Here is a 26910-nt window from a genome sequence, read left to right as displayed (position 1 = left end):
CTCCGATTTCGGGAGGTGGGGGCGTGGTCGGGGGTGGGGCAGGGCGTGGTTGAGGGCGTGGTTAAGAGGGGAGGAGTATATTGACAGCTAGAATCCACCAAGTCAAGTATTTCATACATATATATATATATATATCTACATCCTGAAAATATGCAAACAAAACTGTGTTTAGATAATTGATACTTCAAACTTGCATAAATAAATATTAAGGAATATAACATAACTTGGCTTCTGAGAGCTTCAAAATGTAATGAATAAAATGCTAAAGTTGTTGATAAACAAGCAATTATTTTAATAATTAAATATGGTCATTTTAAATGAATTATTATGATCATTTAAAATTAATTATTTCAAATATGTTTATTTTAATGTATAATTCTAATGCCTGGATGTAATAAGGAGTCAGAAAAAATACAAATAAAAATTCAATTAATTTTGATGTTTTTAGCAAAATACAGTAAAAATATATATATATATTTTTTTTAAATTAATAAATATATTTATTTTTAGGTAAGATAAACATAATAATACAATGTATCTCTAGTCTGGATGATTTAGTTCTTGTCACCCTGTTGTCCTCCCGTCGTGAAAAAAGCCCGTCCTCACTCAGGTCCGCATGGAGCTGCAGGGGGCGTGGCCTCCAGCTCCACCTGAAAATCGGGAGATTTTCGGGAGAATATTTGTCCCGGGAGGTTTTCGGGAGAGGCGCTGAATTTCGGGAGTCTCCCTGAAAATTCGGGAGGGTTGGCAAGTATGGCTAATATTTACATATTGTGTATTACATTTCAGTATGTTAATTGAATCACATAGTTTATACATTTGTCATTGTGTGTATTTCAGTTTTACAAAAATAAAAGTCCAGTGAAAAAATAAAAGTCCAGTGCAAGACAAAAGTAAAGATCAACGACAATAAAGAGCCTAAATGGATTCATCTGCTTTGGAACTTTATTAGAAGGTCCTGGATTGTTTGTTAGCTGTCTGCCTGTGTGTGTAACCTCAACACGTATATGTGAGGGCAGAACAAACTTTAAAAATGACATCCTCGCACATATTGTTGTAATTCTCTGTATTCATCGCTTCAACTTTACACGACAATATCATCTTGTTTTTTTTTGTTTCGCGTCTCTTAAAAATGAAAGGAAATAATGGGCACACATGGCATAATAAACATAAATCACACTTAAAACAAGCGAACAAATCGATCGGTTGCAATGTGTGCTGGTGACTGTGACCGACAACCCTAAGAAGCAGTGAAAATGATGCAAGCCTGCAAAGTCAGCGCTGACAGAAGAGACATCGTACTTAGCGAAGCAACACTTCCGCTGTTTTTGGAACCATCTCTGGTGCGACACGGGTTCTGCACCTCCTTGTCTGGGATGGGAACATCATCGGGTTTGTTGCCGCTCAGACGGTCACGGACCTGACGAGCAACAATAAAACTGTCAGGGCCTGATCTACTAAAACACGTGCAAACTAAATAGCGCACGCAAGGTTGATCTACTAAATTTGTGCGTCTCTTAAGTGAGCGCTATCCATTTAGCGTCGTCATGAAGATGCAGAATATATGCTGATCACCAGGAGGATGCAAATATAAACATCACACAATCACAATATGATTTACTAAGACTAAAACTGGTGCTATTTTGCGTCTGAAAACTACGTGCAAACTGACACAGTTATGCACACATGACTTCTGCATTTAACCCTTGTGTAATGTTCATATTGTTGTCACTCAGCCAGCGTTTGTGGGTCTGATGGACCCGTTAATGCCTCACAATCAAACACTTGTGTTAAAATACTGAACAGATGTTTACCTCTGTTCAGTATTTTAACATTTGTCAACATTGTCTGCTCTCATTTTCTCGCACATTTGACCCTCTGATGTTCTGTGTACCTACACTCTGTCCTCCTCCTGTCTAGGCCTGCTGTGTGTTTGCGTGTGGTACACAGAACATCAATTTCCACACTTCTATTAGCCCCGGGTCCAGTGGGCCCGGACATCTTATATGTAATAGAAATGTGTAGGGGGGGTGTATGGTGTGTGGTCATTAAATATGTATTCTGATATATGTTCTTCACAGAAAATGAGCCAAAGTCAGTGAGTCTCAGTTTGAAAAATTCATTAATTATTAGCTATTTTTAAGACCCTTCTTAATACCCATTTTTATTCACTGGCTTTTAACCCAGCATGAGACTTTGAACTGTTTTTAGCTTTTAACTTTTTGAACTGTTTTTAACTTTTAAACTGTTTTTATCTAACAAACTGTTCTCATGGTAATTTATATTTGCTTTTTAAATGTGTATTTTTTATTTCTGTTTTAAATGTTATTTTTTAGTCTGTCCTTTGCCTCCATTTCTTTCTGGTGTACAGCCCTTTGTTTTTCAACTGTGCTTGTCTTTAAAGGGCTTTATAAATAAAGTTGGTATGGTATGGTATGGTATTAATTGTATAATTTTTCTTTTAAGTTGTTTTTAAGTATACAGACCCCCCCCCCCCCCAAGGCCCCAACTTTTCCACCAAAGATGGGCCTGGGGCCCACTCAAATAATAACACTGGATTAGTAATCATGCTTTTGATTTTAATCATGTTAAATAATAACATCTAAGAAATGATATGAAAGCATGTGTTAATCACACAGATTATAATGTGTTTATAAACCTTAGGCTTAGGTCAGGCTGATTAGAAAAATAAATACTAAGCAAATATACTGCATGAGAAGGGACGGAAAATAAATGTGCGTACAATTATGTTGTGCTAAAATGAATAATGAAAATGTGCAAAGACACATTTGTTTTGGGACAAATAAAAAAAATTGGACATTTTATTTTTCAGCAATGTCATTCATAATTTCATACAGCTGCTGGATGACTTAATTGGTTTATTAAAGCAAACCGTAATGACGAGTTTTAAGAAATTTAATTGCCTTTTTTAATTCAGGAAGCATCATCAGCTACAGTCCCATACATCAGCTACTGTGTGGAAGTGTGGGGGAACACATATAAGAGTAACAAAAAGGCATTGTATCAACTACAGAAAAGAGCTATAAGGATTATTCATAAAGTAGATTACTTAGAACACACTAACATATTATTTATTAATTCGGGTTTATTGAAACTGCAGGAGCTAGTAAAGTTACAGACATTATGTGTCATGTTTAAGGCTAAAAGTAAAACATTACCAGCAAATTTACAAAAAATGTTTGTCATCACTTCTGAGAATGAAGAGCACAGAAGAAAAGGTCATTTCCAACATCAGTAGTCAAGGACAACTTTAAAACAAATGTGCATATCAGTGGTGGGGGTTAAACTACGGAATTCTCTTTACAATGAGATAAAAGACTGTAAAAATATATTCCAATTGAAAAAAAATATAAAGACAGAACAATACGATGGTATTGAGTGGACCGACACCAGCAGATGACATGGCACCCCAAACCATCACTGATGGTGGAAACTTTACACTAGACTTCAGGCAACGTGGATCCTGTGCCTCTCCTGTCTTCCTCCAGACTCTGGGACCTCGATTTCCAAAGGAAATGCAAAATTTGCATGGTTGGGTGATGGTTTGGGGTGCCATGTCATCTGCTGGTGTCGGTCCACTCTGTTTCCTGAGATCCAGGGTCAACGCAGCCGTCTACCAGCAAGTTTTAGAGCACTTCATGCTTCCTGCTGCTGACCTGCTCTATGGAGATGGAGATTTCAAGTTCCAACAGGACTTGGCGCCTGCACACAGCGCAAAATCTACCCGTGCCTGGTTTACGGACCATGGTATTTCTGTTCTAAATTGGCCCGCCAACTCCCCTGACCTTAGCCCCATAGAAAATCTGTGGGGTATTGTGAAAAGGAAGATGCAGAATGCCAGACCCAAAAACGCAGAAGAGTTGAAGGCCACTATCAGAGCAACCTGGGCTCTCATAACACCTGAGCAGTGCCAGAAACTCATCGACTCCATGCCACGCCGCATTAACGCAGTAATTGAGGCAAAAGGAGCTCCAACCAAGTATTGAGTATTGTACGGTACATGCTCATATTTTTCATTTTCATACTTTTCAGTTGGCCAACATTTCTAAAAATCCTTTTTTTGTATTAGCCTTAAGTAATATTCTAATTTTGTGACACACGGAATTTTGGATTTTCATTTGTTGCCACTTCAAATCATCAATATTAAATGAAATAAACATTTGAATGCATCAGTCTGTGTGCAATGAATAAATATAATGTACAAGTTACACCTTTTGAATGCAATTACTGAAATAAATCAAGTTTTTCAAAATATTCTAATTTACTGGCTTTTACCTGTATATATATATATATATATATATATGTATATATATAAATAATAAAAAATATATATATATAATAAAATAAATATATATATATATAAATAATAAAATATATATATATATAATTATATATATATATATATATATATATATATATGAAATACTTGACTTGGTGAATTCTAGCTGTAAATATACTCCTCCCCTTTTAGCCACGCCCCCAACCACGCCCACGTCCAACCCCGACCACGCCCACCCCTCCCCCCTCCCCCCACCTCCCGAAATCGGAGGTCTCAAGGTTGGCAAGTATGTCCATCGCTACCCTGCAGAGGGCGCAGTCAGTGTGCCAAAAATGGTTTCTAGGGTATCGCGGTTCTATATTGCGGAAAAGGTGGTGCAGATTATAGATCTGTTTGTTCAACAACACCGCACACAGGTTGGGGAGCATGATAACAAAAATGTGGAGGGAAATGAGTGTTTCCATGGACACGTAATGTCGGTACTACACGCAATATCCTTGTTTAAACAGGGCGGTATGCACCTGAAGTCAATTGTACACACAGTCTTAGTAGATCACATGCAACGAATAGTCATACAATTTTATAGTTAGCGCACTCTGTTTAGGCACTTATTGCAAAAACCACTAAAAAAATGAATTTTGTTGTCAAGGTTCAATAACAACATAGTTTAAATCAAATTAGGAATGTGCAACATTACCTACACCCGCTTCCACAAAACACAAAATGGTTCATTCTTCCTGACAGCATCACATTCAGCATGGAACACATTGCTGTTCACTCAACACAGACGTCAATGACGTCATCAAAGCTCACATTCATGCATTCACACACAGCACCGACATTTTGGAACCAGGAAGAGGGGATAGAAGAAAGGTAAAAATATAATCTATTTGTGGATTATTTGCTTAGTCGACTTGACCTCGGATCAGCGGAGGAAGATGGATGGATATTTGTGTAGAAATCGGACAAAGTTCTGTTTAAGTTTCACTTTTGCATCTCATAGCATATAACTGTGATACATTCAAGGACCTTTGATTACATTTAGAAACAAAGGCGTTACTAGCTTTTAAAGACAGAGCCCCGGTAGATGCACTAGTAATAATATAATAGTGATGTATTATTATTTACTGATGAATCAGCTAATCTTTATCTAACTTGAGAGATTTATAATCACATTTAAGGGAAAAATAACAGGTTATTTAAAAACTCTTATGTAATACACTAGATTACATTTTTCAGTAAAAACAACAACCCAAAAAGTAACTTCAAAAAAACAAAACACGAAATAATTTAATGAACAAACATTGTTGATGAAACAAAGACCTAAACATTTAAATATTGTGGCTGTGACTTGTGTACAATCACACAATCTAGTCTAGACATGTTAATTCCATTTTTAAAAAAAAGTCCCAAACCGGAATAAGGTTTTTCACATGTGTTTTGAAATGCTAGTTTCAACCACATTAAAGGGGAACTGCACTTTTTGTGGATATTGCCTATCTTTCACAATCATTATGAGAGATCATAAGGTTTTCTTTTTTTTGCATTCTAACATGTAAAATTAGGCTCTATCTTGGTGGCTAGTGTTGCGTTCTTCCCAGGGAATTCAAGTTGCTGGTCACTCCCAAGCTCTTTTGATGACACATAAAGCTGAGTAGAAGAACCACCAGAGACAGAATAGGTATTTTGTCATTTTATTTCCAAAGCCTTTGGAAACAAACTTGAGACCAAATCCCGTACAGAAGCGCTCACTATCACAGCTAAAATGGTCTAATCCAACATACGGAAAACTTCTCTTCTATAACGTCTCTCTTGCCCCCACCCGTCTTGTCCCTTCCTCCACAGCTGGGCACAGAAGAAGATAAGAGAAAGGATTTATTGCTACTCCCCCTCTCTCTCACCTCACCCCATGTCCCTTTTGTTTATTATCTAAAGTCGGCTTTAGACGAGAAGCAGAGAAGATCTCCCCCTTCACATTCTTGAAAGTTGGCACACAGTACTTGCAGACAACCAAAAGATAACAAATAAAGAACACTAGCTGTTTTGTAATATGACTATGAAAATAAAGAAGTAACACACAAATATGGATATATGTAATTATCTGCCTCCGTCAATAGAAATGCAGCTAATGGGAGCAATCAATTCTACCTCTAAATCACTTTAAAAATGCATTCAAAAACCGTCAACAATACTTCATTTACGTTCCGTAACCTGTATAATAACCAAACTGTAGCGACATTGTTATTGTAAGAGTCAACACTGAGGAACTCTTTTTCTATCGAGTAAGAGAAAAGCGAGTAACTACGTGAACACGAATTGTGCTTCGAGTTTGTAATGCACAACAAAATCATATTAAAGTATCTGTCAAGTATTAGCCCACATTTCATGTATTGTTTGTACACATCTCGCTAAACAGCGTATGCTGTCTGTTATGATACACGTATGACGTGCTGGGTTTGGTCCAACTGGCCGGGGACATGTTTTCCGGTTTATTTGGGTAAGCACTCCATTTATGTCGAAATAGCTTAGCTTCAAATTCCACATTTTGCAGCTTCGAGTTGATTTCCCCTCATTCTCTCGGCTTCCGTCTGCTCCAACGTCCTCACTTCTAAAAAGCAGTAGTTCATCCTCCGTATATTCAGATTCAAAAAGATACGTTTGTGAATCCTCATTTGTCCAAAAATAGTCATTTTTTGTTGTTTGTGATTGAGTCTGCCATGATTAGAAAACACTTGTTTGATTCCGGAAGTAGGAACACACATTTGTTGCCAGAAGTTGGAAGTGCGCTGCTATGGAAACAAGGAAATCAATGGGCGTAAGAAATCAGTCCCAGCAATGATTAAAATGATCAAGGTACAGTAAATATTTAACATACTACATAATGTTATGAACATGTCTGTTACTACATTATACTGTATACAGACTTACAGCCTGTATAAAAAATGTTGATGGAGGGTTTTGTAGTTGTCATAGAGGCTTTTAAGGCTACAACGATGACTCCAATTAGCTGCATTTTCCAAGCGGTTTTTTTATCCTACCGTATTTTCCGGACTATAAGGCGCACTTAAAATCGTTTTTTCTTTCTCAAAACTCGACAGTGCGCCTTATAACCCGGTGCACCTAATGTAAAGAATAAGTTTGGTTGAGCTTACCCACCTCGAGGCAATTTTATTTGGTACATGGTGTAATAAGTGTGACCCGTAGATGGCAGTCAAACATAAGAGATAAGTGACGGCTGCACCGTTTGATGTGCTTCAACATAAGAGTATTATTATGGTGTGTGTATAAGGTAAGACATATTATCTGGAGTTTAGTGTCGCAATATTATGCAAAAGCAACTTTTCTTACCTTCTGGTACCTGCTGATCTGTATTTGGGCTCTGCATAAATCCGGAAAAATTGCGCAAATCCGCTTTTGTAGTCCGTGACGACACCGTAGTCGATAAGCTTCTTCTTTTTCTCTATCTTCTTGTTATGGGACGTTCATCCTCCACTCTTACTTATATCTGTCAGTAAACTCGCCATGAAAGCACTAAAACATACCGGTGCAGTGAGTTGACATTATTCACCCAAGGAACTTTAGTTATTAGAGTTCCGGTTGGGCGGTTTTTCACGGTGTTGTTGTTTCCGGATGAGGAGATGCTGCTCCGTTATTGATTGAAGTAAAGTCTGAATGTCATTAAAACAGTTAGCTCCATCTTTTGACACTTCTTCCACTCCCGTCCTTGCACGCTACACCGCTACAACAAAGATGACGGGCCACGTAAATAAGACCGCCCACAAAACGGCGCATCCTGAAGCGACTGTCAGAAAGCGGCTTGAAGATGATCTGTAAAACATAATCTATGCAACATTTTGACCAAAGAACCACCATTACATGTTATGTAGACCACAAGGAAGTGTTTTACATTTAGAAAAAAAATCATAAAATATGACTCCTTTAATGCGCCCTATAATCCGGTGCGCCTTATATATGGAAAAAGATCAAAAATAGACCATTCATCGGCAGTGCGCCTTATAATCTGGTATGCCCTATGGTCCCAAAAATAGTGCAGTTCCCTTCTAAGTGAAACAATGTTTTTGTAGTGCATGTAGACATAGTGTGAGGGCCCTTCAGGAGTTTAATAATTACAATAAATAAGAAATATTGAAGACCAACATTTTGCAAGTATGCTTGCCACAAATATGCAAGATGGCCGTCACCTCGCCGCATGTTTTACGACATTTATTATGACCATAATATAAAATTACAGCTTCCTCCCCTTGGAGTCACTGCTGTTACCATGAATTGATTACCGTGGAAGTTGAAAAACTTATTGGGGTGTTACCATTTAGTGGTCAATTGTACGGAATATGTACTGTACTGCATACTTGCCAACCCTCCCGGATTTTCCGGGAGACTCACGAAATTCAGCGCCTCTACCGAAAACCTCCCGGGACAAATTTTCTCCCGAAAATCTCCCGAAATTCTGGCAGAGCTGGAGGCCACGCCCCCTCCAGGTTTATTGTTAGGCAGGTTCATTAAAGTCCTCCCAGCGCGGCAACAACACATAACAGCAGCAGTCACGTTTTCGTCTACCGTAAAGCAGTTTGTCTGCCGTAAACAGCAATGTTGTGACACTCTTAAACAGGACAATACTGCCATCTACTGGACATGCATATGTGACAATAACATTTACGGCTTTTAGAGAGTGCAGTGCACAACTGCGCACACAACAAGGAGACGAAGCGGAATGCATCATCAGAGAGGGTGTTCAGCATGGTTAGAAAAATAGTGACAGAGAATAGAACAAGGATGGACAATTCTACCCTTAACTCAACAATGAGTAGATGAGTGTTATGTGTGTGTATATGTGTAAATAAATGAACACTGAAATTCAAGTACTTCTCTTATTTATATATATATATATATATATATATATATATATATATATATAAAATAAATACTGCATATATATATAGCTAGAATTCACTGAACGTCAAGTATTTCTTATATATATATATATATATAATTACAATTCAACCCTTAACTCAACAATGAGTAGATGAGTGTTATGTGTGTGTATATGTGTAAATAAATGAACACTGAAATTCAAGTATTTCTCTTATTTATATATATATATATATACATATATATATATATATATATATATATATATATATATATACATATATATATATATATATATATATATATATATATATATATATATAAAATAAATACTGTATATATATAGCTAGAATTCACTGAACGTCAAGTATTTCTTATATATATATATATATATATATATATATATATATGCACAATATATATATACATATATAGCTAGAATTCACTGAAAGTCAAGTATTTCTTATATATATATATATATATATATATATAATAAATACTGTATATATATATAGCTAGAATTCACTGAACGTCAAGTATTTCTTATATATATATATATATATATATGTACAATATATATATACATATATAGCTAGAATTCACTGAAAGTCAAGTATTTCTTATATATATATATATATATATATATATACATATATATATATATATATATATATATATATATATATATATATATATATATATGAAATACTTGACTTCACCAAGTCAAGTATTTCTTATATATATATATATATATATATATATATATATATATATATATATATATATATATATATATATATATATATATATATGTGAAATACTTGACTTGGTGAATTCTAGCTGTAAATATACTCCTCCCCTCTTAACCACACCCCCAACCACGCCCCCACCCCACACCCGACCACGCCCCCTGCCACCCTCCACCCCCCACCACCCGAAATTGGAGGTCTCAAGGTTGGCAAGTATGCTGTACTGTGCAATCTACTAATAAAAGTTTCAATCAATCAATCAAAAACATAACAATGACTGGATGTTTTAGTCCAGCACTCAAGTTCAAGTTCGACATTTTGAAAGCGTATTTATTTGTTATCAGCACTCACCTGTTCGGCTTGTTTGAGGACACGCAGCAAGTTGTTTCCCAGAGCAGCTTTGACTTGGTCATCAGACCATCCTCTTCTCAGCAGCTCCGCTACCAGACTGGGGACCTTGGACACGTCCTCAAGACCCTCTGGAAGTCTGACACCGTGGGTTGTGACACATGAATAACAAATACTATCATATTTTCTTTTGTGCTTCAACACCTGTATCGAACCCGAAGTCAAAAAGGCTGTTTGAATCTCAAGGTTACATTTTTAAACCAAATATATATATATTTAAACCAATATACGGAGAACACCACCGGCTAGCTTATGTTCTAACTAGACCAGGGGTGTCAAACGTACGGCCCACGGGCCTGATTTTATCCGGCTCGCGGGATGAGTTTGCGAAGTATAAAAATTTGGCAACATTTTTGAATGAAAGAAGTTGCTGTTCTAAATGTGTCCACTAGATGTCGCAATAGCAATTCTTTGTATCTTTGTAGATGATGCTACATAAGTAAAAAACCAAACCACATGATGTTTAGTGCACCAGTCGAGGAAAATGAGCAAACTACATAAATAACATCCTGTAATTTGATTTTGATATGATTATTATATCTTGATAGATTGAACATTACTTTCATCTTCGGAACATTAATCGTCTTCGCCCATCCCTTACCCCTCATACTGCTGCCATACTAGTCCATAGCCTGGTCACCTCTCGCCCGGACTACTGCAACTCTCTCCTGTTTGGTCTCCCTCACAAGTCACTTCACACACTTCAGCTGCTCCAGAACTCTGCAGCCCGGATAATCATCAGAACCCCTTCAATCCAGCACATCACCCCTGTTCTGCAGCAACTCCACTGGCTACCCATCAAACATCGCATCCACTTTCAAATAATTCTCCTCACTTTCAAAGCCATCCATAACCTCTCTCCATCATATGTCTCTGACCTGATCCATGTCGCCACGCCTTCACGTTCCCTAAGATCCTCTTCATCCATCCATCTCACTGTCTCTTTATTTAAACTGTCCACCTACCCGCAGGTCCTGTCCGGAGTGTTCTGTTTGCATCCCGGGGGAACACAACACAACACAACGCCACAACCAAACCGTGACAAAAATGTTGTTGTACTTGAGCAATGACAATAAAGATAAATATTCAAAGATCCAAAATAATCAACTCTGAAGTGCTAAATAATGACCTTGTAACGCCATCATAGTCGCCGCCGAAGCCGATGATGCCAGCTCCTGCCACTTTCCTTATATGGTCAAAGTGATCTAGATGTAAATACAATTTTCAGTAGAACAATAAACAGTCATAAAGTTGCAAGATTGTACTTTACCTGCAACATCAGAGAGTGTAGCAGTCTGACTACAAGTCACATAGTCGTTGTAAAAGTTAACCATTACAATTCCTCCTGTTTCGTTCTGGACAGACGTAGGACGTCACATGACATGAGCCTCCATCTTGCCGAGTCTACACACACGTTCCACTCACCACTCTTCTGAGAACATCATCCGGAACGTTCCTCTTGTGTGGGCAGACGGCGAAGGCGGAGGAGTGGCTGAAGATGACGGGTGCCTCGGACATGTCCAACACCTGATTCATCACTTTCACGCTCACGTGAGACAGATCTATCAGCATTCCCACACGGTTCATTTCCGCGATCACTTGCTGCGGAACATACAATAGAAGTTGACTTAATTCATGTTCTACCAATAATCACATGACTTTTACATCCAGCAAACATTCATTCACACCTTTGGACATTTTATAGTCTTCAATTAACAATAGTGCTTCTTAATTATTTTCTGTTACGCAGGTTTGTTTTTCTGGTGTGTTCGAGGATCTCTGAAAAGAATAGGACAACAAAAAGCCTGCCAGAAATAATAAATAATAATAATAGACTTTGTTTGTTACGCACTTTTTATTTAGATACATCTTAAAACGCTATACTACATACTAATATTTAAAACACTAAAAGCTTAGTCATTAAAACAGATACAATATTAAAACCATACTTGCCAACCCTCCCGGATTTTCCGGGAGACTCCCGAAATTCAGCGCCTCTCCCGAAAACCTCCCGGGACAAATTTTCTCCCGAAAATATCCTGAAATTCAGGCGGAGCTGGAAGCCACGCCCCCTCCAGCTCCATGCAGACCTGAGTGACGTCAGGTGCGCAACACCACGTAAATCGTTGGCCAACCAAAAAGTAACCCCAGTACGCTATAGCCAACATTCACCAGGAGATGGCAACAGACAAACATAGATCACTATTACATTCCTCCCCTTTTAGAAATGTATAGAAGTTACTCAAAATAAATAAACAACCCAACCAAAAAATGCAGCAGCTCGATTAAAAAACTGTACTGAAGCCACATTATTTTCTTTTTTTTTTAGTACTGAACTCTTAACCCTCATTTGTAAAAAATAACATGCTTATTATACAAACAGTATTTGTACACCTTTAACACAGATTTTTATACTGTCTTCAGAGATTCAGTTTTTTTGGTGGTACTCGAAACCTTTCTGGGTACCTGCGAAAGGGTGTTCAGCATGGTTAGAAAAATAGTGACAGAGAATAGAACAAGGATGGACAATTCAACCCTTAACTCAACAATGAGTAGATGAGTGTTATGTGTGTGTATATGTGTAAATAAATGAACACTGAAATTCAAGTATTTCTTTTATTTATATATATATATATATATATATATATATATATATATATATATATATATATATATATATAGCTAGAATTCACTGAAAGTCAAGTATTTCTTATATATATATATATATATATATATATATATATATGAAATACTTGACTTGGTGAATTCTAGCTGTAAATATACTCCTCCCCTCTTAGCTTCGCCCCAACCACGCCCCCGCCCCACCCCGACCACGCCCCCCCACCCCCCACCCCCAACCTCCCGAAATCGGAGGTCTCAAGGTTGGCAAGTATGATTAAAACCCTATCAGTGAAGTATGAGAAACACAAGACATGCAACATTCTAACTGTGTGTCTATTTATTTTAAAATATATACACAACCCAAAACCAGTGAAGTTGGCACGTTGTGTAAATGGTAAATAAAAAGAGAATACAATGATTTTCAAATCATTTTCAACCTATATTCAATTGAATAGACTGCAAAGACAAGATACTTAACATTCGAACTGGAAAACGTTTGTTATTTTTTGCAAATATCAGCTCATTTGGAATTTGATGCCTGCAACATGTTTCAGAAAAGCTGGCACAAGTGGCAAAAAAGACTGAGGAAGTTGAGGTATGCTCATCAAACATTTATTTGGAACATCCCACAGGTGAACAGGCTAATTTCGGAACAGGTGGGCGCCATGATTGGGTATAAAAGCAGCTTCCATGAAATGCTCAGTCGTTCACAAACAAGGATGGGGCAAGGGTCACCACTTTGTCAACAAATGCGTGAGGAAATTGTCGAACAGTTTAAGAACAACATTTCTCAACGAGCTATTGCAAGGAATTTAGGGATTTCACCATCTACGGTCCGTAATATCATCAAAAGGTTCAGAGAATCTGGAGAAATCACTGCACGTAAGCGGCAATGCCCGTGACCTTCGATCCCTCAGGCAGTACTGCATCAAAAAGCGACATCATTGTGTAAAGGATATCACCACATGGGCTCAGGGACACTTCAGAAAACCACTGTCAGTAACTACAGTTCGTCGCTACATCTGTAAGTGCAAGTTAAAACTCGACTATGCAAAGCGAAAGCCATTTATCAACAACACCCAGAAACGCCGCCGTCTTCGCTGGGCCCGAGCTCATCTAAGATGGACTGATGCAAAGTCCAGACATCTACTCAACAGTAAGTAGGCCAAAGCTAATATTTCTAGATTACTTAACTATACTGAATTACTGTTACTGTTGAAGACGGTAGAGCAGGAGCAAGACCGCTTACTTTACCACTACTTTCGTTGTAGACCATGGGCGAGCTTGTCCGCCACTTTAATAAGCAAGATGCCTGTACCGTGCACTATAATCGATGTCCTTGGCACACTGTTCAGCTATTAATTGGATATATATATATATATATATATATATATATATATATATATATATACATACATACAGTAGAGGCCAAAAGTTTGGACACCTTCTCATTTCAATGTGTTTTCTTTATTTTCATGACTATTTACATTGTAGATTGTCACTGAAGGCATCAAAACTATGAATGAACACATGTGGAGTTATGTACTTAACAAAAAAAGGTGTAACAACTGAAAACATTTTATTTTCTCGTTTCTTCAAATTTGCTCTGATTACTGATTTGCACACTGTCGGCATTCTCTCAATGAGCTTTAAAACCTGAAAGCATTTTCACGACACAGGTGTCATAGTTTTGATGCCTTCAGTGACAAACTACAATGTAAATAGTCATGAAAATAAAGAATACGCATTGAAATGAGAAGGTGTGTCCTAACTTTTGGCCTGTACTATATATATGTATATATATATATATATATATATATATATATATATATATATACACATACATACATACATACATACATACATACATACATACATATATATATATATATATATATATATATATATACACATACATACATACATACATACATATATATATATATATATATATATACACATACATACATACATACATACATATATATATATATATATATATATATATATATATATATATATATATATATATATATGTCTTAATAAGGTTATCCAAAAAATAGTGCTCGATACCGTAGTAGAGCGCAATATATGTATGTGTGGGGAAAAAAAATCACAAGACTATTTCATCAGATGAAATAGTCTTGTGATTTTTTTTCCCCACACATACATATATATATATATATATATATATATATATATATATATATATATATATATATATATAAAGCGTAACAAGGTGATCGATCACTCTAGTATGATTATAATCCATCCATTTTCTACCTCTTGTCCCTATTGATATTTTTATTTTCTCAAAACTATTTTTGTTGCAGTTTTTGTTCGTGTTTACAGATTCATTGAATAATTCCCTGGACACAGGAAAATTTAGACCAAAAGATTCAAATGAGTAGTTGTTTTGTTACTGTACTGGACTCTCACTTTATCTAATAATTTAACAACTAATAATTCGAACAATATATTAATTCAACAATTCAATAACTATTCCCACTTGGAAAAGTGATAACTACATCTGCGATCCCTTTTCAAAGTTTCTTCTTTTTCACACTTTTTTTTAGTTTTTCCTTGCCCGGATGTAGGTTTAGATCAGCGGATGTTGTTATGATCTTGTGAAGTCCATTCAGGTACTATCAATGAAGGGCTATATACATAATCATGTCTTGATTGATTGATATTGTGTAGTAGTGTTCATCAAACAATTGTATGTAATAGAAGAGAACTGGTTAATTTATTGTGTTCATACTGTGAAACTGTCAATAGTGCTCACCATAAATACATTGAAACATGTACAGTTGAAACGTGTGATCAAAAATCCATATCGGTATCGGCTGATCTCACTCTTGGATGATCGGTAGCACAAAACCCTGATAGGAACATTCCTAAAATAATAGTCGACTGACCTTGCCAAATGGAGATAATCCATCGTGTTGAGAGGCTTCTGCTCCAGTGTCCACAAGCCAGTTATCTGCCCTGATAATACAAACATTTAACATGTTCTGTTAAACCAGCCAATCAATGCAGATCAAATGATGTTCTTAAAAAATACAGGTACCAATATTTTGGTACCGGTAGAAGTAGGAGGTCACTGTGCTTCGTAGGACCTCACTGTAGGCTTTGTAAGGTTGTGTTACTTCCAAACTAAACTCAATTGATGCTAATCCACCTTTTTGCTCTCTTCTTTTTCCCAAATAAGAATCGATAAGAGAACCGAATCGTTAAGCAGAATCGAAAGTGGAATCGGAAACCGTAAAAATCCTTTTAATTCCCATCCCTAACCAACCGGATCTTCTAGTAAATGTGATATCTCTGGGATCTCAGCAGGAATGTCCCTTAATCTCCTCAACACAACATGCGCTACCAACACACACGTATACACATAGTCATGCATATTTGCAGTAACACACGCACACACTCACACACACACACACACACACACACACACACACACACACACACACACACACACACACACACACACACTCTTGTATTTGTTACCTTCTTGACACCTCCGAAAAATGGCTACCTCTTTAGGACCACCCTTTCTAGATGGGACAAGCGGTAGAAAATGGATGGATGGATAGATGTATTTACAGCATTAATAATATATACAAACTATGCAAATATAAAAAAGGTAAGCTTTTAATTTTTTGTATTTTTTGTTTGTAATTGGTTTTTAATCTTCATTATTTACTTCGTTATTACAGCATGTCTATATATATATATATATATATATATATATATATATATATATATATATATATATATATATATATATATATATATATCCATCCATCCATCCATATATATATATATATATATATCTTTTTTTTTTTTTATTAATTTTGGCCAAAGGGGGCACATTTCAATTTCTTACACACACTTGTTATTTCATATGTTGGCCAGAGGGGGAGCGCTTCAAATTTTTACACACACTTGTTATTTCATATGTTGACCAGAGGGGGAGCACTTTAAAAACCAACACACAGTCAATTTGAAAAATCCCTCCTATTTGGGACCACCCTAATTTTGATAAATTTCATCACCAGAGGTGCAAATGAGACATTCTCTATTAGATGCAATGGTTTGCCGTATTGGGACCATGATTTATGTCATCACTTGTTCACACCTCCTCATATGGAAGGTACTTTTCCTTCTTGATGTCACAAGAAGGGGAGAAATACAAGAACACACACACACACACACACACACACATGGTCATGCATATTTGCAGTAACACACACACACGACCTACCAGGGCGTGTTGCAGGAGTGTGTGAGGGTGAGGTAGCGCACCCCCAACTGGTAGAAGGTCCGCAGTGTGCTCAGACTGCTGTCAATGGAGTGACCTCCCTCCACCCCGATCAGACTGGCCGTCTTGTTGCGACCGAACGCCTCCATGATGTCTGCGAGTAACAATTAAGGACAACAGGTGACGCCCTTCCGCACCTGGATCGTCGTTAGAGTCGAGTGCGACGCCGCCCACCTTGGCTGCTGCTGGCGAACATGAAATAGTCGGGGTATTTGTGACACATCCTGTGGATCACGTCAATCTGCTCCAGGGTCTGTCTGACGGCATCTTTGTACTGAGTGGCACACGGCACATAGGCCGACCAGAACTGAAAGTGGCACAGATGTTCATGTTGTTTACTCCATCTTAGTCTGGAGTCTACATTCCATAAGCCTTATTTAAATGAGGGTTTTTGCGTGTCACCATGGAGACACTCATTTCCCTCCACGTCCATGCTCCATAAAGCCATACTTGCCAACCTTGAGACCTCCGATTTCGGGAGGTGGGGAGTTGGGGGCGGGGCGGGGCGTGGTTAAAAGGGGAGGAGTATATTGACAGCTAGAATTCACCAAGTCAAGTATTTCATATATGTATATATGTATATATATATATATATATATATATATATATATATATATATATATATATATATATATATATATATATATATATATATATATATATATATATATGTACATATATACATCCTGAAAATATGCAAACAAAACAGTGTTTGGATAATTGATACTTCAAACTTGCATAAATAAATATTAAGGAATATAACATAACTTGGCTTCTGAGAGCTTCAAAATGTAATGAATAAAATGCCAAAGTTGTTGATAAACAAGCAATTATTTTAATAATTAAATTAGGTCATTTTAAATGGATTATTATGATAATTTAATATGAATTATTTCAAATATGTTTATTTTAATGTATAATTCTATGGCTGGATGTAAAAAGGAGTCATAAAAAATAAAAAATAAAAATACAATTAATTTTGATGTTTTTAGCAAAATATAGTAAAAATGTATTTAGTTTTTTTTTTTTTTTTTAATTAATAAATATATTTATTTTTAGGTAAGATAAACATAATAATACAATTTATCTCTAGTCTGGATGATTTAGTTCTTGTCACCCTGTTGTCCTCCCGTCAAAAAAGGCTGTCCTCACTCAGGTCCGCATGGAGCTGGAGGGGGCGTGGCCTCCAGCTCCGGCTGAAAATCGGGAGATTTTCGGGAGAATATTTGTCCCGGGAGGTTTTCGGGAGAGGCGCTGAATTTCGGAAGTCTCCCGGAAAATTCGGGAGGGTTGGCAAGTATGCATAAAGCTAAAGTTAAAGTTCCAATGATAGTCACACTCACACTAGGTGTGGTGAAATGTGTCCTCTGCATTTGACCCATCCACTTGTTCACTCCCTGGGAGGTGAGGGGAGCAGTGAGCAGCAGCATGCGCCGCGCTCGAGAATCATTTGGCAATTTAACCACCAATTCCAACCCTTGAAATTCCCATTGCCTCCCAAGCAGGGAAGCAATGGATCCTACTTTTTTGCAGTGTTTGGTATGAATCGGCCGGGGTTTGAACTCACAACCTCCCAGTCTCAGGGCGGACACTCTAACCACAAGGCCACTGAGCTCCAACCTACGGTGTTTTCACTATGTCATGTTTGAAGTTGATTTAGTAAGTAAAGTTTATTCTTCGGTCAATGGTCAACAAAAAATAAACAAACAGTTGTACATTCATAGATTGAAAATGAAAATGTTACAGACCGAAAGGGTTTAGGCTGAAGTTGAACACTTATAGCGCCTAACCCTATAAACAATGTCAAGTACAAGATGAACTTCCGAAAATTATGAAATGTCTTTTGTACAACATATTATAAATACACATTATACACAATATGAACACTGTTCAATTATATACACAGTAAAGGCATGTGAAATATCCTTATATCCTTATATTTTATATACTATATACAAACAATTATACTTCCATTATTATTTATATCCCACATTTAGTATTTTAATTAACATTGATCATAGTATTAACTACTGTGTTGATTCAAGAGTGATATATTTTTCCAAGACATTGGTCTTAAAGTGTTTTTTAAATGTGTGAATGGACCTGGAACATTTTAAGGAATCATCCAAGCTGTTCCACAGTTGAACCCCCCTGACAGAAACACATCTACTTTTTAAGCTTGTTCTTATTTTAGCTTTCTGGAAGACAGCTGAACCTCTGAGGTCATAGGGATTCTCTCTGGGTATGAACCTCTCCTGTAGACACCGAGGCAGCATGTGGTTGTGAGCTTTGTACGTCACAATAGCAGTGTTGAGGTCAACAAGATCGTGCAGTTTTAATGTTTTTAATTTAATGAACAGAGCATTGGTATGGTCATGATAATCTGCATAATTTACAATTCTAATCGCTTTCTTTTGAAGTAAGAATATAGAGTTGATGTTTGTTTTGTAATTGTTACCCCAGATTTCAACACAATAATTAAGATAAGGGAGTACGAAAGAATTATATAACATATTAAGAGCCTTTTGATTTACGGAGTTTTTGATTTTATATAACATAGCAATATTTTTTGCCATCTTTGTCTTAAGTATATTTATGAACAGTTTCCAATTTAATTTATCATCTATATAGATTCCCAAAAATTTTGTTGAATACACCCTTTCTATCTCCATATCATCAATTCTTATATGACACAGTATGTTATTTTTCCTATTTCCAAAAATTATATATTTTGTTTTATTTAGGTTGATTGACAGTTTATTGGCATCAAACCATTGCTTTAGTATGTGGAGTTCGCTCTCTACAGCCTCTAAGAGTTGGCCAAGGTCTTGTCCAGAACAGTACAGACTTGTATCGTCAGCAAAGAGAATACAATTGAGTTTTTTTTAAAGATTTTGCAGATATCATTAATATACAATAAAAACAATTTTGGTCCCAGTACAGAACCTTGGGGCACTCCATGTGTTATAATCTTTTTATCTGAATCTACATTGTTCATATGCACATACTGTTCTCTACCACCAAGATAACTTTTCAACCAATCATGAGCAAGACCTCTAAAACCATACCTCTGCATTTTGTTTAAAAGTAATGTGTGATCGATGGTGTCAAAGGCCTTGCTCAGGTCAATAAAAACGCCAACAACAAACTCCCTCTTATCAATAGCAGTGGTTACCTCCTCAACTAGTTCCATCACTGCCATGGAAGTGGACCTGTTTGGTCGAAAACCGTATTGGTGTTCACTTAGCAAGTGATGCTTATCAATAAAACTGTCTAATCTTGACACAAATAATTTTTCAAGGACTTTTGAAAATTGTGAGAGTAGAGAAATAGGCCTATAGTTGGTGAACTGATGCTTATCTCCACTTTTGAAGATGGGAATAACTTTTGCCGTTTTCATTTTCTTTGGGAAAACTCCTTTTATAAAAGAAATATTACATATATAAGTGAAGGGAACAGCTATAAAATCAACAATTTCTTTAATCAGAGAAAAGTCCAAGTCACAGCAGTCTGTTGACTTCTTGTTTTTCTGAGAATTTACAATTTCTGTGATTTCACTTTCATAAACGGGGGAAATAAAAAACGATTCTAAGTTGCTTTGAATGGTTTGTTCATTAAATTTGACACTGTTTTCAGGTTGTACAATTCCATTTGCTAAAGTAGGTCCAACGTTCACGAAGAAGGTGTTAAAAGCATCCGTTATTTCCTTAGGGCCATTTATAGTTTGATTATTTTCTATGAAATAGCTTGGATGTTCCTTATTTGTCATGTTTTTTTTAATGATACCATTTAAAACTTTCCACGTACCCTGGATGCTATTTTTATGTTGTTCTAATAGGTTACAGTAATGTGTTCTTTTGCTGTGCTTTATTATTTGTGTTAACTTATTTTTGTACGTTTTATATTTGTGTTCAGTTTCTTTGGTTCTGTGCTTTAAATGTCTTCTGTAAAGATATTTTTTCTTTTTGCAGGACTTCAATAATCCTTTTGTGATCCACGGTTTGTCCTTGACAGTGCTGTCCTTAATGCCATGTTTTTTCATTGGACAGTGCTTATCATACAGTGTTATGAAAATGTTGAGAAAGGTTTCATATGCCTCATTCGGGTCTGTGGAGGTATAAACCTCCCCCCAGTCTTGAGCACATAACTCAGACTTGAATGCTGCCATAGTTTCTGGTGTTTGGTGTCTAACAAATCTATATTGAACTGCTTTTTTGGCCCTTCTCTCATCAAAGAAATGGTGGAAAATGCTGAATACAGGTAGATGATCACTTACGTCATTGAGTAGTAGTCCTGCTGTTATTTGATTCTCCGGTTGATTGGTGAAAATGTTATCTATCAGTGTGGCAAAGTCTACTGTTATTCTGGTTGGTTTTGTGATAAGGGGAAAGAAATTATTGCTGTACAGTCCTGTTATAAAATCGGTTGTTTTGGTACTGTCCATGGGGTTCAGAAGATTAATATTAAAATCACCGCACACAATATGGATCTTGTTTGATTTACTAAACAAATAATCCAATTTTTGATTGAATGTATCTAGACATGATCCAGGTGTTCTATAAACACAACTGACATTTATTTTTTTGGATTTTTCTACTTCAATTTCTACTGTTATGCATTCAAAAACTCCAGCAATAGCAGTTGATTTGCTGTCAATATTCCAACATTTTAAATCTTGATTTACAAAAAGTGCTACTCCTCCTCCCCTTTTTCCAACTCTGTTTGTGGCGAATAATTCATAACCATCCAATCTTATTTCAGAACACTTGTTCTCATCAAGCCAAGTCTCTGAGACTGCAACAATACTAAATGTATTGAACTGGCTCAGATATTCTCTAATATTATCAACATTTTTATACAAACTTCGGCTATTAAAATGTATTACGGTAAATGATTTGTCCACATTCACACATTTAAATTGTTCATGTCGTTATGCTCCATCTTAGTCCGGAGTGTACATTCCATAAGCCTTATTTAAATGAGGTTTTTTGCGTGTCACCATGGAGACACTCATTTCACATTACATTACATTTAATTTGTTTTGCTGTCTGCTGGCTCCAAACGGCGCCTTAAGTCATCAAGTAGCTGTATGAAATTATAAAAATACATTTCATGTTCATGTCATTATGCTCCATCTGAGTCTGCCATGTTGTTCACTTCTCTTCTTTATCCAGGGTTATGGTACCAATTTACTGCACAGTTACAACCACAGCGGCACCGGGACAATAAAATAGATCATGAGATTTAGGGCCGGATGTACTAAAGGTTTGTGTGCGCAGAGGATGGCGTCTCTTGAATGAGGGCAATCTCGGTTTTTATGAACATGCCGACACGGCTGGTTACGCCACCTTTATGTTGCGTTTTGTTAGTGTTCTTCTGTGTTTCGTGTGAGTTCCTGTCCCGTGCTTTTATTTTGGCGGCCATTCCTCCCAGTGGTACACCAAAGAATCACTTGGTTAAAGTACAGTGTTTTATTTTCCTGTATTTAAACACAGTATTACGGTACTGTTCAAACTGTGTGCGATGTTAAAGTGGCCAAAAATATTAAATACACTCGTTAAATAAAACGGCTTCCAAGCTTTTAATGAATACTTAGGCCTACAACGCTACTGCATTTTAATGTTGGTTGATTATTTTTTTCTAAATAAAAAGAGCGATTCTCAAACTGTTAGTGTGTGTACTCTCCTCCTCCTAGTGGTACACCAAATAATCACTTGGTTAAAGTACAGTGTTTTATTTTTCTATATTCAAACACAGTGTTACTGTTCAAACGGCGTGTAATGTTAATGTGGCTAAAAATATTAAATACACTTGTTAAATAAAACGGCTGCCTTGTTTTTAATGAATACTTAGGCCTACTACGCTACTGAATTTGAATGTTGGTTAATTATTTTTTCTAAAAAAAAAAACAGCGATTCTCAAACTGTTAGTGTCTGTACTCTCCTCCTCCTAGTGGTACACCAAAGAATCACTTGGTTAAAGTACAGTGTTTTATTTTCCTGTATTTAAACACAGTATTACTGTTCAAACTGTGGGTAATGTTAAAGTGGCCAAAAATATTAAAATACACTCGTTAAATAAAACAGCGGCCTTGTTTTTAATGAATACTTAGGCCTACTACGCTACTGCATTTGAATGTTGGTTGATTATTTTTTTCTAAATAAAAAAAGCGATTCTCAAACTGTTAGTGTGTGTACTCTCCTCCTCCTAGTGGTACACCAAATAATCACTTGGTTAAAGTACAGTGTTTTATTTTTCTATATTCAAACACAGTGTTACTGTTCAAACGGCGTGTAATGTTAATGTGGCTAAAAATATTAAATACACTTGTTAAATAAAACGGCTGCCTTGTTTTTAATGAATACTTAGGCCTACTACGCTACAGAATTTGAATGTTGGTTAATTATTTTTTCTAAAAAAAAACTGCGATTCTCAAACTGTTAGTGTGTGTACTCTCCTCCTCCTAGTGGTACACCAAATAATCACTTGGGTAAAGTACAGTGTTTTATTTTTCTATATTCAAACACAGTGTTACTGTTCGAACTGCGTGTAATGTTAATGTGGCTAAAAATATTAAATACACTTGTTAAATAAAACGGCTGCCTTGTTTTTAATGAATACTTAGGCCTACTACGCTACTGAATTTGAATGTTGGTTACCGTATTTTTCGGAGTATAAGTCGCACCGGAGTATAAGTCGCACGTGCCGAAAATGCATAATAAAGAAGGAAAAAAACATATACAAATCGCACTGGACCCCGGCCAAACTATGAAAAAAACTGCGACTTATAGTCCGAAAAATACGGTAATTATTTTTTCTAAAAAAAAACAGCGATTCTCAAACTGTTAGTGTGTGTACTCTCCTCCTTCTAGTGGTACACCAAATAATCACTTGGTTAAAGTACAGTGTTTTATTTTCCTGTATTTAAACACAGTATTACTGTTCAAACTGTGTCTCAAACTGTTAGTGTGTGTACTCTCCTCCTTCTAGTGGTACACCAAAGAATCACTTGGTTAATGTACAATGTTTTATTTTCCTGTATTTAAACACAGTATTACTGTTCAAACTGTGTGTAATGTTAAAGTGGCCAAAAATATTAAATTCACTCGTTAAATAAAACGGCTTCCAAGCTTTTAATGAATACTTAGGCCTACTACGCTACTGTATTTTAATGTTGGTTAATTATTTAAAAAAACAAAAAAAACAGCGATTCTCAAACTGTTAGTGTGTGTGCTCTCCTCCTTCTAGTGGTACACCAAAGAATACCTTGGTGAAAGTACAGTGTTTTATTTTTCTATATACAAACGCAGTGTTACTGTGCAAACGGTCTGTAATGTTAAAGTGGCCAAAAATATTAAATACACTTGTTAAATAAATAAAATAATGTTGGTTATTTATTTTTTCTACCAAAAAAAGTTTAAAAACCACTGTTTACATTATTATGCAGACGTACGCAATAGGATACAAATAGTAAATAATAAAGCGTACCTGCGCTCCCAGACGCCCCTTCTGAATCTTTGGGATGTTGGTGTGTGTTGTTCCCAGAGTGTTCAGGTCCACTTTGTTCAGCTGGTTGTCGAACTGTTGTCGAAGTTGCCAGGGCAGGTCGTTGTGGCTGCAGAATGAGAATTTTTTTTATTTAAAACAGCATTTTTACTTAAAAAGTATTTTCTCACCCGTCGATGAGCGGCGTCTCAGACATCAACTGCAGAGCTCTGCTCATGTTCAGGTCCTGGGCCCAGGTGACCGCCCCACACACCAGACACAAAACCACTGACTGCCCTAACATTTTTTCACTCGTTCACAAACAATTATCGTGTCCCTGACTTCCTGCAGCATTTGCCTGTAATGAACTTTGTGGTTGTAATCGTCAAGTGTGACCTCAACGCAAAGCTCCTCCTCTGGTGTGTCTTGTTGTAAACTGCAAACGGTAGCTACACCGTCTGACCACAGCTGTCAATCAATACTTGTCGGTTAATGGATAGTCAAGCTGCTGGCTGAGCCGCAGAATGGGAATTTAACCAGCTAACTTCCACCTGACCCGACCTTTCGTGTTGCGTTCAAGTTGCTCTTTTTGGGGGGGGGAAGTTTGCCCGTCATCCGCTATCCTTATGTGAGACGTGAACACATGTCTTTCTCTTTTCTGGGCATTCTAAATAGTGAAAAACTGCTAGTAAGAGGCGGCTAACTATGGTGCTTGACCTATTGCCTACACTGCAAAAACTGAAATCTAAGTAAGATTAAATATCTCAAATAAGGGTGATATTTGCTTATTTTCTGTCTGATAAGATAATTCTTCTCACTAAGCAGATTTTATGTTAGAGTGTTTTACTTGTTTTAAGTAAGATATTACAGCTCGTTGCTAAGATTTGATGACCTATATTGAGTAAAACATGCTTGAAACTAGATTATCAACTGTTGCAAAGCTGTGTCGTCAACACTCACAAGTATAAAACTACTTTTTTTTAAAGTAATAATTTCTTATTTCAAGCATGAAAAAAAAAAATCATGATTTTTACAAAATTGTGTCTCATAATTAAAACAGATGGCAGCCAAATGGACCTTGCTGTTTTATTTTAAATGAAACAATATAACATACGTACTCATATAGTTGTACAGTTGGCACAGTACAGTAAACTGACAGTTAATATTTAAACATTTAACATGTGACATTTCTAACAATTTTGAACAGAAATAGTTCATGCACATTCAGATAAATTCTTCAAAATTACAATTAAAAAAATTTGGCCGGGGGCCGGGCTGTATATATGCGCACTAATTGACTGAAAGAGCACGCATTTGGTGCGATGATGTCATGTTGTCGATGGAAAAATTCATTTTTAGACCATATGATTTGCCTGGGAGACCCCGAGAGTAACAAGCGGTTGCCTTGTTGCCTTTCCATTAAGAACAATAAATTAGTTTTTAGTATAAGTTTGCTGGTTTCAAGAAATGTCATCATTATGTCAAGATAATGGCACTAGCATTTACTTCATTTAAGAATACTTTTCAACATATTGAGCAAAAAGGTCTCCTTTTTTTCTACCAAGAAAACTGCACTTGTTATTAGTGAGAATATACTTATTTTAAGGTATTTTTGGGTCCTTTGAGGTTAACTAATTTGACTTGTTTTGGAAAGTCTTGACAAGCCAAATTTTCTTGTTCTATTGACAGATAATTTTGCTTAGTTCAAATAAAATACCCCTCATTTGTATTTTTTTTCCCTTGTTTTTGAACACTGACTTTTTGCAGTGTATAAAGCTCCCTTAGATACCCACAAACCTCTTAACGGGTTAAAATTAAGATTAAGATTAAGATTAGTTTATTTCAAAGGGGACAATGCAATTTCATAAAACACATGACTACACATGCTTAAAAAAGCCAGAATTAGCCAGAAGGCTAGTTTTCATCTGTAGTCCCCTGGCCATGATGTAAAAAAAAAAAAGCAGTAAAACTGCATTTTAAAAGGAAAAGAAAAGAAAGAGAGAGAGAAAAAGAAAAAAAGCACACAACACATACAGTATATGATATGATAAAAAAATAAAATACAACATCACTACAGGCTCATCTTTTAGTGCTGGCAGCTGTACATTTCTCACATTAATTGCATAATT

General features: G+C 36.3%; 1 protein-coding gene across 1 annotated transcript; it reads right to left on the bottom strand.

Moving 5' to 3' along the window:
* Positions 1-927: 927 nt before the first annotated feature.
* Positions 928-25234, bottom strand: dpep1 (dipeptidase 1). Its single transcript, XM_061974777.2, has 10 exons — positions 24973-25234; positions 24785-24911; positions 17471-17603; positions 17240-17390; positions 15888-15957; positions 11773-11949; positions 11618-11702; positions 11477-11552; positions 10291-10426; positions 928-1420 (listed from the first exon to the last, which is right to left on the bottom strand). Exons 1-10 carry the CDS (start codon positions 25083-25085, stop codon positions 1241-1243), a joined length of 1248 nt encoding a protein of 415 aa, XP_061830761.1. The 5' UTR covers positions 25086-25234; the 3' UTR covers positions 928-1240.
* Positions 25235-26910: the final 1676 nt, after the last annotated feature.

This window comes from Nerophis lumbriciformis, linkage group LG15 (genome assembly GCF_033978685.3).
Source record: "Nerophis lumbriciformis linkage group LG15, RoL_Nlum_v2.1, whole genome shotgun sequence".
NCBI lineage: Eukaryota > Metazoa > Chordata > Actinopteri > Syngnathiformes > Syngnathidae > Nerophis > Nerophis lumbriciformis.
This window is presented reverse-complemented; position numbering and strand designations above follow the sequence as displayed.

What these genes read in the sequence shown, in the direction of transcription:
- dpep1 (XM_061974777.2), bottom strand. Translation starts at nt 25,085, where the DNA reads ATGTTAGGGCAGTCAGTGGTTTTGTGTCTGGTGTGTGGGGCGGTCACC. An exon ending in GATTATCTCCATTTGGCAAG is followed by an intron (nt 11,950 to 15,887) that starts GTCAGTCGACTA and finishes TATGTTCCGCAG; the next exon opens with CAAGTGATCGCGGAAATGAA. An exon ending in ATGATGTTCTCAGAAGAGTG is followed by an intron (nt 11,703 to 11,772) that starts GTGAGTGGAACG and finishes ACGTCTGTCCAG; the next exon opens with AACGAAACAGGAGGAATTGT.